This window comes from Ahaetulla prasina, chromosome 4, assembly GCF_028640845.1.
Source record: "Ahaetulla prasina isolate Xishuangbanna chromosome 4, ASM2864084v1, whole genome shotgun sequence".
Classification (NCBI taxonomy): domain Eukaryota; kingdom Metazoa; phylum Chordata; class Lepidosauria; order Squamata; family Colubridae; genus Ahaetulla; species Ahaetulla prasina.
In genome coordinates, this window is record NC_080542.1 from 9,319,774 (window position 1) to 9,333,489 (window position 13,716).

Consider the following 13,716-nt stretch of genomic DNA (forward strand, 5'->3'; position numbering starts at 1 on the left):
AATAAGGAATGAGTCACTTGATTCAGTTTCCATTGAAGAAGAAACAATGCAAACATCAATGGACAGGTTGCTTTGACAAAATGACACAATCATTGTTACAAAGGAATTGTTGTGACCCAGGTTCCTGGACCCAGACTCCTGGACTCGGATGATTCAGAAAATGAGGGAGAAGACCTGGCAAGCCCTGCTTCTCTTGAGCCCTCTCCCTCCCTGGCACCCACTCAAAGGGAGGGGCCGGCAAGGCCTGATTCTCCCGGGCCTTCTTCTGATTTGGCAACGCCCCAAGAACAGTTTTGGAGGGACGCAAGATTACGAAGGCTTGATCGGCGTGCGCAGCAGCGGAAGAGTTGGGACAAAGCCAAGTCATAATTGTCATGCAGTGACATCTGCAGAGACTATAAATAGGAGGCGGGACTTCCTGGTTTTTTGTCTTGGACAAAGCAATGAATTTGGCGCGAGCTAATTCATGGAGGGAAGAATATATTCGTGAGTAATTCTGGCCTTATCTATAATTTCCTCGTTATCTCCAGAAACTTGGCAGGCCCGTGGGTAGACGTGGCCAGGACATGTATCTATGTAAATAAAAGGGAAAAAAAAGGGAAGGCCTCTGACGGACTCTTTGCTGGGAGTATTGGGGGAAGGGAAACAGAACAGGAATAGGGAGCTGAAGCAGTTTTGCAGATTTGCAATCACCAGATAATATTTGGAAACCATTCAAACAATTATTGATTCTTTGGAGTATTAGAAGGATTGGAAATACAAATGAATCAGACTTCCAAGATTCGGTAACTTTAACTGACTTCTTTTTTTAACATTTGAAAGGAGAGGCAGAATTCACACTGCTTGCCTTTCATTGATATTCTGTTGTATCTACCAGATCTTCTCAAAATAGAACTAGATGTGGGAAAAACAGCAGGGAAAGGAAATTCCATACAATTCAAAACATTTCACGAAGAATATGGCTTCTCATGGAAAAAATCCCAGGAAATTTTCTGAAATGAATTACTGAAGAGAAAAGGAAAGACATTTTGAGATGTCCTCTGGCCCTCGAAGAAGAAGAACCTGGAGGAAACCACAGCAAACCAGCTGGAAACCTATAAGTGAATGAACGTCAACCACACTAAGTATAGAGTAATAATATATTTTGGGGTATATTTGTTTTGTCTTTTCAGTTACATCCGTTGTCTGCCTGAGTGATTTTTTTCCAGATGCTTAGACAACTTATTTGGTGGTTCTCGGGTGTCCCCTCTTGAGACATTCCAGTAGTGAAAGGAAAAGTTTTTGCATGAGATCTCTTAAGATCTCTCTCACTGTGTCTCTTGCACAATAATAGACAGCTGTGTCCTCAGCTTTTAGGTTGTTCATTTGCAGATAGAAGTTGGAACTGTCTTTGGAGGCAAGAAACCGTCCTTGGATTGTTGGTGAATAATAGTTGCTACTAGACGTGTAGTAGGAAACAAGCCATTCCAGTCCTTGGCTAGGTTTCTGCCTGATCCATCCCATATAGTAGCTGTTAACGTTGAATCCAGTGACAGCGCAAGTCAATTTATGGGATTCTCCTGGTTTCTTCAGCACTGCATCTGACTGGGTCAGAGCTACCTGGGAGAGGCCACCTAATGAGAAAAGACAATGCACAATTGGATGAGATGTAGAAAATAAGAACCGTAGTAAAGATGTGAAATTTCCTTGAGTGCTAGAAAAAACTTTAACATCGACCAAACTACAAACCTTTGGAGAAGGCAGCCAGCATGATGAGAATGAACGAGTGGGATGTCATTGTGAAAAAGGAATGAGATTGGCGCCTTGAGTTGAACCTGAAGAAGCAGATTGAGAGTTTTAATAGGAAGTGAAAGTCTTGTTGGCTTTGCATAAACCCTGCCGGTACCTGTATAAATATGAGATGAAGTTCAGAAGCGTACTGAAATTTAGTTGAGAATAGATGATGATAGAGTGTGTGTGGTAGCAAGCAGTCCTCAACTTACGGACTGGAATTTTGGCAGTTACTCGGTGCTGCCATAAGTAGAGGCAACCACATGACTGGATACAAATTTTCAACCTTTTCAGTGATTGATAAGAGAATTTTTGGTTGTTAAGCAAATCCATTGTTCCAAAGGGTGACACAGTATCACAGATACTTTGCTGCGTCTAGCAGATTCCAAAATATAACTTGACTTGGGAAAATAGCAGGAGAGCAGATATGGTTCCAGAATATAGTGAATTCATTTTGTGATCCTCTGGAGAAATTTCAGTGGCAAAAGGAAAGGTTTTTGCATGGGAGCCCTACACCATTTCAGTCAAACAGAGTTGGAAGGGTCCTTGTAGATCATCTAGTCCAACCTCCCCCCCACCCTGCCTGAGCAGGAGACCCTACACCATTTTTGACAAATGGCAGTCCAGTCTCTTCTTGAAAGCTTCCAATGATGAGACTCCCACAACTTCCGAAGGCAACTTTTGTTCCATGGGTTGATTGTTCTCATTGTCAGGAAATTTCTCCTTATTTCTAGGTTGAATCTTCCCTTGTTTCCATCCATTATTCCTTGTCTGGCCTTCAGGTGCCTTGGAAAATAGCTTGACCCCCTCCTCTCTGTGGCAGCCCCCCAAATATTGGAAAACTTCTATCATGGTTCCCTTGGTCCTTCCCATCATTAAAGTAGATATAACCAATTCCTGCAACCGTTCATCGTATGTTTTAGCCTCCAGTCCCCTAATCATCCTGGTTGCTCTTCTCTGCACTCTTTCTAGAGTCTCAACATGTTTTTTATAGAGCGGTGCCAAAACTGGAAGCAGTATTCTAGGTGTGGCCTTACTAAGGCTTCATAGAGTGGTATTAGTACCTCACTAGATCTTGAGTGTATCCCTCTGTTAATGCGATTTAGGATTGCATTGGCTTTTTTGTTTTTTGTTTTGTTTTGTTTTTTTGTTTTTGTTTACATTTATACCCCGCCCTTCTCCGAAGACTCAGGGCGGCTTACAGTGTATAAGGCAATAGTCTCATTCTATTTGTATATTTTTACAAAGTCAACTTATTGCCCCCCCAACAATCTGGGTCCTCATTTTACCTACCTTATAAAGGATGGAAGGCTGAGTCAACCTTGGGCCGGGCTCGAACCTGCAGTAATTGGCTGCCGCCGCACACTGCTAGCTCCTATTTAATTGGTTGATAAAACATCCTAGAAAAAAATAGTGGTAAATCACTTCCATGTTGCTCCCAGATAGGTCCATGAAGTTACAAGAAGTTAAGCTGAACTTCTGGAAAATTTTACTGCAGCCGTCACTCTCAAAGCACAAAGCAAAACTTCAGCAAACATCAGCACAACTTCTGCCAGTCCTTTAAGACAACACCTTCATGTCCAAATCAAGGAATTCTAATTCTAATTCTAATTCTCCTCCTTGTTTTCCCTTCTTCTCCTTTCTCCCTTCTTTCTCCTTCCTTCTCCTTCTCCTTCTCCTTCTCCTCCTCCTCCTCCTCCTCCTCCTCCTTCTCCTCCTCCTCCTCCTCCTCCTCCTCCTCCTCCTCCTCCCCCCCTCCTCCTCCTCCTATCTCTTCTTTAAAATGTCCACTGTTGGATCATTCACAATTAGACCTGCAAGATTGTGGTATATACCTGACCTTTTTGGGGGGGGGATTCTTAAAAGAGAGCTACAACTCACTGAGCCTCCCTAAAGGTGACATTTTATTGTAATTAGCAAATCTCCCCAAAACAAAATTTTATTTGGGAAAAGCAGCAGTAGAGGAAATTCTCTCATTAAACATTTAACAAAACATTTAATGAAAATTATGTGGAAAATGAGGTTCACAAAGATTTCAAGAAAGAATCAAGAAGAGGGCCGTGAAAATATTTACAGATCCCTCACATCTTGGACATAAACTGTTTCAACTCCTACCCTCAAAACGACACTATAGAGCACTGTACACCAGAACAACTAGACACAAGAACAGTTTTTTCCCGAAGGCCATCACTCTGCTAAACAAATAATTCCCTCAACACTGTCAGACTATTTACTGAATCTGCACTACAATTAATCTTCTCATAGTTCCCATCACCAATCTCTTTCCACTTATGACTGTATGACTGTAACTTTGTTGCTGGTAATCCTTACGATTTATATTGATATTGATTGTTTCCTGATTGCTTATTTGTACCCTATGACCATCATTAAGTGTTGTAAGTGTTGTACCTTGTTGAACTTATCTTTACTTTTATGTACACCGAGAGCGAATGCACCAAGACAAATTCCTTGGGTGTCCAATCACACTTGGCCAATAAAAAATTCTATTCTATTCTATTCTATTCTATTCTATTCTATTCTATTCTATTCTATTCTATTCTATTCTATTCTATTCTATTCTATTCTATTCTAAAGATTGCAAAAATGAGACTTGAATGTTGCATGCAAATCTGGGAGCACAGTATTCCTGAAAAGAGTGGGAATGTAATTGGGAATAAGGGGCGTGCATAAGAGCACAAAAGTGCCTACCGTTCCTGTCCTATTGTTCCCTTCATTATATCAAACTAACATAGTTACTGCATACTTTTGCTTATATATATATATTTCTTTTATGATGTGGTGTTGTTTTATGTCGATGTTTGTGTATACTGTTGTGACAAAATGAAATAAAAAAAAATGTCCTCCTCATTTTCCATTCCTCTTTACTTTCTCTGCCACTCTGGTTGCTTTCTTGTTTCTGTGGGTGAGAATTAGTCCTTGCTGGCAGATAACCTCCAGGGACGAAAACTGAATGTTGTGGTTTTTGCTCTTGGCTCTTCCTCTCAAGGGACCCCTGGAGTAATTGTACAAGGAGGAAAGCAGACGCAGTCACTGTGTTCTCTTGCACAATAATACAAGGCAGAGTCTTCAGGCTTCAAATTGTTCATCTGGAGATAAGCTGAAGTCTGGGAATTGTCTCTGGAGATGGAGAATCTTCCTTCCACTTTGGACTTATACCACTGTTTAGTCCCTTCTGGTCGGCTAACTGTTGCCACCCACTCCAGTCCTTTTCCTGGAGACTGTCGGATCCAGTACATTTCATAGTTAGTAAAGTTGAATCCAGATGCTTTACAGGTTAGGCGAAGGGAACCTCCAGGGATTACCATACCCCCTCCAGTCTCCACCAACTTCACCTCTGCATGGCAGCCTGAAAATCAAACATCAAGAGCAAATGAGGAGGAAACTGAACAGGAACAGTCATTAAGTCCTACTTTTGGTTATGAGAGTAGATCTACCTGAAAGATGAATAAGGAACAAGAGGAAAGTCCAAAGAAGCATATTTCCAGTTCTGATTTATTTTCTTGGGGCTACTTGGTTGATTGGCTCTGCAGATGCGTGTTTTCAAGAACTGCTTTTAAGGAGATGAAGCTGTTGAATTAATTTGCATTATCTCCATATTATAAGGGCATGCTTTCTTGAGGACTGCAGAAACATGTGAACATTTCCAACTTATGGTCAGCGCAACTGACTCCTTTTCCTGTAAACTGGCACTATTAGATAAATAGTTGTTAATGCCTGGAATCCACCACCAGACTCCGTGGTCTCATCCCAAAATCCCCAAAACTTTAACCAAAGACTGTCTACTGTTGACCTCCCCCCCTTCCTAAGAGGTCTGTAAGGGGCGTGCATAAGAGCACCAGCATGCCTACGGTCCCTGTCCTAATGTTCCCTTTAGTTGTATTCATTTTATGTATTCAATTCATGCTTATATACAGTATATTGTTTAATATGTATTTGACTAAATAAATAAATAAATAAATAAATAAATAAATAAATAAATAAATAAATAAATAAATAAATAAATAAATAAATAAATAAATAAATAAATAAAATGTACTGAAGAAAATGGATCCCATCCTCGGGCAGGCCTGCACTGCCAGTTCTGGTGGGCATTAAGGGACAATCAGAGGGAAATAATTAAGGCAAGTAACCTGATCCTATGGCTTTATAGGTAATAACTTGCACTTTGAAGTATCTTTGTGCAACAACTACAGTAGTATTCAGGCAGTAGATGGCAGTATTTCCAAGTTTGGATCTATAGTATATAGTCTATACTCTTTTGTTCTAAGTAAAGTTTCCTGTCTCCTGTTAAAGTTAAAACTGTTAAGCAGGAAAGCACATGGTGACTGTACACTTTGTTTTATCAGTGGTGGTATAAACAGAATCTCTAACAGAACCTGTAATTAGTGTAATTAACACATTAGAAGATTTATATTGGCCAAAGTGCATATCCCTATAAATTATCAAACAATTCACATTAGAAATGACCTTCAAGAGAAGCCCCTGTGAAGAGCCACTACCAGAAGAACTATCAGAAGAACTTGAGCTGGGGGAGAACAGTCACATGAAAAAATCTCTTACAAGACCCTCCCTCATTCTCACAGAGTATGTAAAACATGGGAATGGGCATTCAGAGTTGTTGTTGTTTTAAAATTTTATTTTACACAATCTGACAGACACACAATATATAACATTTAAATATTTCCTCTTTTAAAATAGCATTTCTAAGTCTTCTCTCACTTTTATACCTTTCCCCCCATATCACATTTGTTATTTTATTTTCTTTCTTATCCCCTTTTCTTTACTTACATTAAATTATCTAATATTAATAGCTTTACTTTTCTAGATTCTTATATATTTTTTGTTTAAATATTATACATTCCTAATACATTCTGTACATTCTAGTTTCTCCCCTTTATTTCCCCCCCCCTTTATTTCTAGACTCAAGCCATTCGTACCATTTATTCCAGATTGTATAATAATCTGTCTCTTCTTTCTCTTTAATTTTTTTTGTTCACTTGTCCATTTCGGCACACTCTAAAACTTTCCCTATCACTTCGTCATGTGTTGGTATCTCTTCCTGTTTCCAATTTTGTGCATACGTTATTCATGCAAAGTGTAAAATCAGATATTTAATTTCTTTGGTGTATGTTCTTGTAAAGATTCCTAATAAAAATTAGAATTCAGAGTTTTAATACTTTACTGCTGTATCATTCTCCTGAATGTAATATTGTTCTACGGCTTCGGTTTCCTTTCCTGGACTAGCTTTGAGGTTTGACAATTGAATACTAAACAAGAGATGAGTCACTTGATTCAGACATTAGCATAATAATAACAACAACAACAACAACAACAACAACAACAACAAAGTTGGAAGGGACCTTGGAGGCCTTCTAGTCCAACCCCCTGCTAAGACAGGAAACCCTACACCACTTCAGACAAATGGTTATCCAACATGTTCTTAAAAATTTCCAGTGTTGGGCTCCAGTGACGTCACCCTCCTGCTGGGTGCTCAAACAGAGCACTCCGTGTTAGAAAATTGTAAAAGTCAGTGAAACAGAAAATAAATCACTGTTCACTGAGCTTAGCATAATCTCTGGGTGAAAGAGATTATCAGAATTGTGGAAGAGTGGCAGGTCTGACAGGGGGTTTGCTCTCAAGAGCGAATTTTCCTGGATTTATGACCCCACCGAATTCCACTCCTTCCAACTTCAGCACGCCCCTGTTTTTATCAGGGAAAAGGAGAGGAATGTCGCTTCTGCTCTAGAGGACTTATTAAATTGATTGATATTCCAAGCAGACGGGAATTTCACAAGCGTTCGATCTTTGATGCAGAATCAGCACGGCAAGTACCGACTCCCTTTTTGAAATTTGAAACCTTTCTTTGTCTTTGATTAATTGACTTTTAAAATGGCGTCTAAAAGTGAAAGTAAAAATTTTTTAGTACGATGAAGCAGCGTTACTTGTGGATTGTTACAAACGGAGTTTTTATACTGAAAGGAGGGAAGGAGAGTTATTAAGTTTGAATTCCTGATTCTTTTGAAGACAGAATGGCAGCTAAACCTTTAAAGCCTTCTGGAAGAAGGGATCTGAACCAAGTCTTGAGGAAATATTGAAAGAACAATTAAAACTTTCTGAAGATAGGCAAAAGAGATGATGGAGAATTTTAATGCAAAAATAAGAGAAGATATTCTTATGGCAGTTCAAGGACTGAGTAAAAATTGAAGGATTGGAAGTGGAAATGCAACAGATCTCTCAGTCAAATAAGTATTTAGAAGACAAATGAAAGGTGTTCAGAAAAAGTGGATCAAAATGAAGATCAGGTTGTGATATTACAATATAAACTTATGGAAGGAGCTCTTAGAATTCGTGGTATGCAGAAGAGCGTGGAGAAGACTTAAGAAAAATTATATCAGAAGCATTGGCTGAATTTATTGAAGCGGACCCCAAGAGGTAGCTTACCAAATTGATAAAATATATAGAGTTAATTCTTGGATTGCAAGACAGAGAAAGCTTCCTCGGACATTGTGGTTTATTTTGTGAAAAGGACTATGAGAAATCAAATTCTGCAAGTTTCATATCAGACAACTTTAAAAATTGGAGAACAGGAGTTGAAGGTGTTGAAAGAGATTCCTTCAAAGATGTTAAGAGACAGGAAGGAATTTGCTTTTTTTACACAAGAACTTAAAAAACATCAGATTCAATTCAGATGGGAGGTGCCAGTTGGACTGACACTATTCTATCAAGGAAGGAGATATAGAATTGACACGGTTTTAAAGGCAAAGGATTTTCTTTCTACAGTTTTGAAAGTCGAAATAGAAGTGATAGAAAAACTTCAAGAGACTCAAGAAGGCGTGGTGACCCAAGAGCCTTTATTGCTGCCAGTATTAGAGGAACCACAAGAGCAAAGGGTGACAAGAGGAGCCCTTAAGCGTAAAGAAGAGCAACAGTCTCAAAGTAAAAGTCAGGATCCCATTATGGAAGCTGTGGGAGGAGCTAGACGGAAGATACCGGAGGAGGAGCAAGGAGGCCAGTAATGGCAAATAGAATCTTGTCATGGAATGTTAATGGCTTGAATTCAGCTCAGAAAAGAAGGAAAATATTTCACTACTTGAAACAATTTAAAAATGATGTGATTTGTTTGCAAGAGACACATATAAAATTATCAGACCAAAAATATTTAATTAATTCAAAATTGGGTAACCATTTTGTTGCATCAGCTTTGGAAAAGAAGCATGGAATTGTTGTATATATCAGGAAGGATATACCAGCTAAGCTAATTGAGGCAGATATTCAAGGAAGATTTATTGCTATTGAACTGGTGATAGATGCAAAAAAGACTTTGTTGATAGGTATTTATGCACCTAATCAGCAACAAGAAAAGTTTTACAAAATGTTACATGAGAGGTTGACCCTCTGGGATTATAGTTCGTTTATTTTATTAGGAGACTGGAATGGAGTAATTGATACAAGAAGGATAAGAGAACCTCCTCCAAGAAGATACCTATACATGCAAAATTACCAAAATCTTTTTGAAATGATGGAAGACTTTGAGTTTAGAGATATATGGAGGTTACGGAATCCAGATGAGAGAGATTTTACTTTTTTTTCTGATAGGCATCAATCTTTTTCACGCATTGATTTTATTTTAATTTCTAATGACTTGCTTTCTAGGGTGAAGAAAACGAAGATATTTCCGAGGTGTTTAACTGACCATAGCCCAGTATGGATGGAATTATTACAAGGGAAAAAAGGTGGTAGAACATGGAGGTTGAATGAAAATCTGTTTAGATATGAGGATAATGTAACTTATTGTAAGAAACAGTTAAAAGAATTTTTTGATTTTAATATGTACAAAGGGACACCTATAGGAACTGTGTGGGAAGCGAGCAAAGCATTTATTAGAGGATATTGATTTTATTTGGACAACAGGCAAAGGAATAATAAACAAGGGAAGGGAAGATATTTGGAAGAAGAAATTCAAAGGAAGCAACAGTTATTAATTCAAAACCCACAAGATCATAAACTTAAAGAGGCTATAAAAATATTACAGAGTCAATTTAATATGTTAATGGCAGACCAGGTGGCAACGAATATACAATATGCTAAACATAATACCTTTTGTAATGCAAATAAACCTGGGAGATGGTTGGCATATAATTTAAGGAAGAAACAGAAAGCACGTGTCATACAAAAAATAGAATATAAAGGTAAAGAGATATACCAACAGGATAAAATTAAAAGGCATTCTCAGAATTTTATACTGCACTATATGCAAAAGACAAAATATTGGATAGGGACATTTATGATTATTTGAAAGATTATAAGGTGAATATTCTAACATTAGAACAGAGGAGGAGCTGAACGGCCGATAGCTACTGGAGAAATAGTGGAGGCAATTAAACAATTAAAATGGGAAAACCCTGGTACAGATGGTCTTACAGCAACTTATTATAAAAACACAGGATGAAATATTAGGCCCACTTAAAGAATTATTTAATCAGATACAATTAGGAGTGGAATACCCCGTCATGGAAAACATCTTTTATTTCACTGATACCGAAGAGGAGCAAGACTGCTCTAAACCTGGTAACTATAGGCCGATTTCACTTTTAAATAATGATTATAAGATTTTGTAAAAATAATAGCAAATAGATTAATGTTAGTTTTACAACAAAGAATTCATACTGATCAATCTGGTTTTATAAAAGGGAGGCAGATGAGGAATAATGTTAGACAGATTATTAATATATTGGAATATTTGGAAAAGAAGAATACTTCAGCGGCACTTATTTTTTTGGATGCAGAGAAAGCCTTTGATCGATTGCATTGGGATTTTTTATTTAAATTAATAGAGAAAATGCAATTTGGAGACTGTTTTATTAGAATAATTAAAGCGATTTATGGAGAGCAAACAGCACAGATTATAGTAAATGGTAGTTTGACAGAAGTTATTAAGATTGCGAAAGGAACAAGACAGGGATGTCCCTTATCACCATTATTGTTTGTTTTGACTCTGGAACCATTATTAGATAAAATACGAGAATTAATGAAAATAGAGGGAATTAAGATTAGACAATATGAGTATTATACTTGGTTTCAATATGGGCAAATAAGTGCTAGATGGAAAGAAGATCAAAAAATTGGTATAATGCAAAGGGAGGAAAATTTAATAAAGCAAATTAGAAATCAGACCCAGGAGCATATAAAGAGATTGTATAATGTGTTGCTTGAAATAGATTCGGAAAAGGATTTGGTAAAGGATTGTATGATAAAATGGGCACAGAATATTCAGGAACCAATAATGTTGGAAACATGGGAGAAAATCTGGGTTAGAAATGTTAAGTTTACACAAGCACAGAATTTAAGGGAAAATTTTTATAAGATGTTTTATAGATGGCATTTAGATCCCAAAAAATTATCATGTATGTATCCTAATACCCAAGCGAAATGTTGGAGGTGTGATTGTGATGATGCTACATATTTTCATATTTGGTGGACTTGCAAGAAAATTAAGGTCTTTTGGATAAGAATTTGGTGGATTATTCAAAATGTACTGAAGAAGAAGATAAAGTTCCTGCCACAATTTTTCCTTTTGGGAATTATAATGGATTGTACAGGGATTGAGACTAAATTGATTTTGAACTTAATAACAGCAGCAAGACTGTTGATTGGACAATACTGGAAGAAAGAAGAGATACCTACAATAGAAGAATGGATATTGAAAGTTATTAATTTGGCTGAGATGGCTAAAATCTCAGCGTTTTTAAAAGACAATACGCAGGAAAGTTATTTAATTGAATGGAAAAAATGGATTGATTATCTACAAAACAGATATCAGATTAAGAAATATCAGATTGCCTTTGAATAATTAGAAAGTTATTTTATGTAATGGGGAGGGGGTTGGGAGACGAAAAGCTTTGGATGTGGTTATTTGGATTGGACTTTACCTTGTGATTGACCGGAAGCCGGGGGTGGGGAGGAGGGGTGTTTTGTTTTGTTTTTGGGAGGGAGGGGGGAAAAAGGGGGAAAATGTTTTTGTTTTTTTAAAACTCTTTCAATAAAAAAAAAATTTCCAGTGTTGGAGCATTCACAACTTCTGCAGGCAAGTTGTTCCACTGATGAATTGTTCTAACTGTCAGGAAATTTCTCCTTAGTTCTAAGTTGCTTCTCTCCTTAATTAGTTTCCACCCATTGCTTCTTGTTCTACCCTCAGGTGCTTTGGAGAACAGCCCGACTCCCTCTTCTTTGTGGCAACTCTGAGATATTGGAACACTGCTGTCATGTCTCCCCTAGTCCTTCTTTTCATTAAACATTAAGCATAGCTTGCATAAAAGGGGAAACAATGCAGACATCAATGGACAGGTCACTTTGACACACAGTGTTACTAAGGAAAAGGGAGCTGAGGCAGGTTTTGCAGACCTGTGATCACCAAGTAATATTTGGAAGAAATTCAGACATCTACCCCCTTGATTCACTGGGGTATAAGAAAGATGGGAAGTACATCTGAATCCGACTTGCAACAATCTATGATTTTAGCTGATTTGCCTGCCTTTAGGTCAGGGGTCTCCAACCTTGGCTGAGGAACTGTGAGAGTTGAAGTCCACAAGTCTTAAAGGGACCAAGGTTGGAGACCCCTGCTTTAGGTTATACCTTGCTGTATCTAGCAGATCTTCTCAAAATGGAACTTGACTTGAGAAAACAGCAGGAAAGGAAATTCCATACAATTCAAAATATTTAATGAAGAATATTGCTTCTCATGAAATGAATCCTTGAAAAGGGAAAGGAGCATGTTTTGAGGTCCTGGAAGAAGAAGAAGAAACCACAGCAAAATAGTTGGAAACCAATGAGTGAATGTTGTTCAGCCACACTAAGTGTAGCGTAATAATATATTTTGGGGTATATTTATTTTGCCTTTTCAGTTTTCTTCCCTTCTCCGTCTGAGTGACTTTGTTCCAGATGGTTAGACAACTCATTTGGTGGTTCTCGGGTGTCCCCTCTTGAGATGTTTCGGTAGTGAAAGGAAAAGTTTTTGCATGAGATCTCTTAAGATCTCTCTCACTGTGTCTCTTGCACAATAATAGACAGCCGTGTCCTCAGCTTTTAGGTTGTTCATTTGCAGATAGAAGTTGGAACTGTCCTTGGAGGCAGTAAAACGTCCTCGGATTATCGGTGAATAATAGTTGCTACTCGATGTGTGATAGTGAACAAGCCATTCCAGTCCTTGGCCAGGTTTCTGCCTGAACCAATCCATCCAATAGCTATTAACATTGAATCCAGTGGCAGCGCAAGTCAATTTCTGGGATTCTCCTGGTTTCTTCAGTACCGCATCTGACTGGGTCAGAGCTACCTGGGAGAGGCCACCTAATGAAAAACACAAAGCACATTGGATGATGGTTAGGAAGCAAGAGTAGTAGTTAAGATATGAAATTTCCTTGAGTGCTAGAAAAAGGTTAGTATGGAGCAAATTACAGACCTTTGGAGAAGGCAGTTAGCACGATGAGAATTAAGAAGTTGGGTGTCATTCTGAAGAAGTTTGGAGCGATGAGATTTGCACCTCGAGTCGAGTCTGGAGAACGAGATTGAGAGTTTAAATAGGAAGTGAAAGTCATGTTGGCTTTGCATAAACCCTGCCGGGATCTGTATAAATGTGACACGAAGTCCAGAAGTGTACCGAAATTTAATAGATAATCATTTTGACAAGGATAATGGTGTGTATCTGGATGAAAGCAGTCCTCAACTTACGGACTGGTATTTTGGTTGTAAATCAGTCTTGTCATAAGTAGAGAAAACCACATAACTGGACACCATTATTTTCAGTGATTAATAAGAGAATCTTCTCATTATTAAACAAATCCATTGTTCCGAATGGACGTTTTTTTCCCCCCAGACACTTTGCAAAAAATGTCAGAGATTGACCAAAAAAAAAAAAATTGAATGGTCATG

At 38.0% G+C, this 13,716-nt stretch overlaps 1 protein-coding gene and 1 gene segment (V, D, J or C); both read right to left on the reverse strand.

The window, feature by feature from the left end:
• Positions 1–1,221: 1,221 nt before the first annotated feature.
• LOC131197116 (immunoglobulin gamma-1 heavy chain-like) lies at positions 1,222–5,096 on the reverse strand. The gene is made up of 3 exons (XM_058180766.1): positions 4,846–5,096; positions 1,729–1,814; positions 1,222–1,613 (listed from the first exon to the last, which is right to left on the reverse strand). The coding sequence occupies exons 1-3, from the start codon at positions 5,094–5,096 to the stop codon at positions 1,222–1,224; spliced, it is 729 nt and encodes a 242-aa protein (XP_058036749.1).
• Positions 5,097–12,742: 7,646 nt separating this feature from the next.
• Positions 12,743–13,382, reverse strand: LOC131197119 (Ig heavy chain V region-like). The segment is given in 2 exon segments: positions 12,743–13,134; positions 13,247–13,382. Coding segments are annotated over 2 exon segments (528 nt in total).
• Between the last annotated feature and the right edge of the window lie 334 nt (positions 13,383–13,716).

Coding starts and splice junctions, on each gene's coding strand:
- LOC131197116 (XM_058180766.1), bottom strand. CDS start 5,096: ATGGTAATCCCTGGAGGTTCCCTTCGCCTAACCTGTAAAGCATCTGGA. Junction 1,815..4,845: donor AAGCCTGAAGACTCTGCCTT/GTATTATTGTGC, acceptor CTGCTTCTTCAG/GTTCAACTCAAGGCGCCAAT. Junction 1,614..1,728: donor GCTGGCTGCCTTCTCCAAAG/GTTTGTAGTTTG, acceptor TTTTCTCATTAG/GTGGCCTCTCCCAGGTAGCT.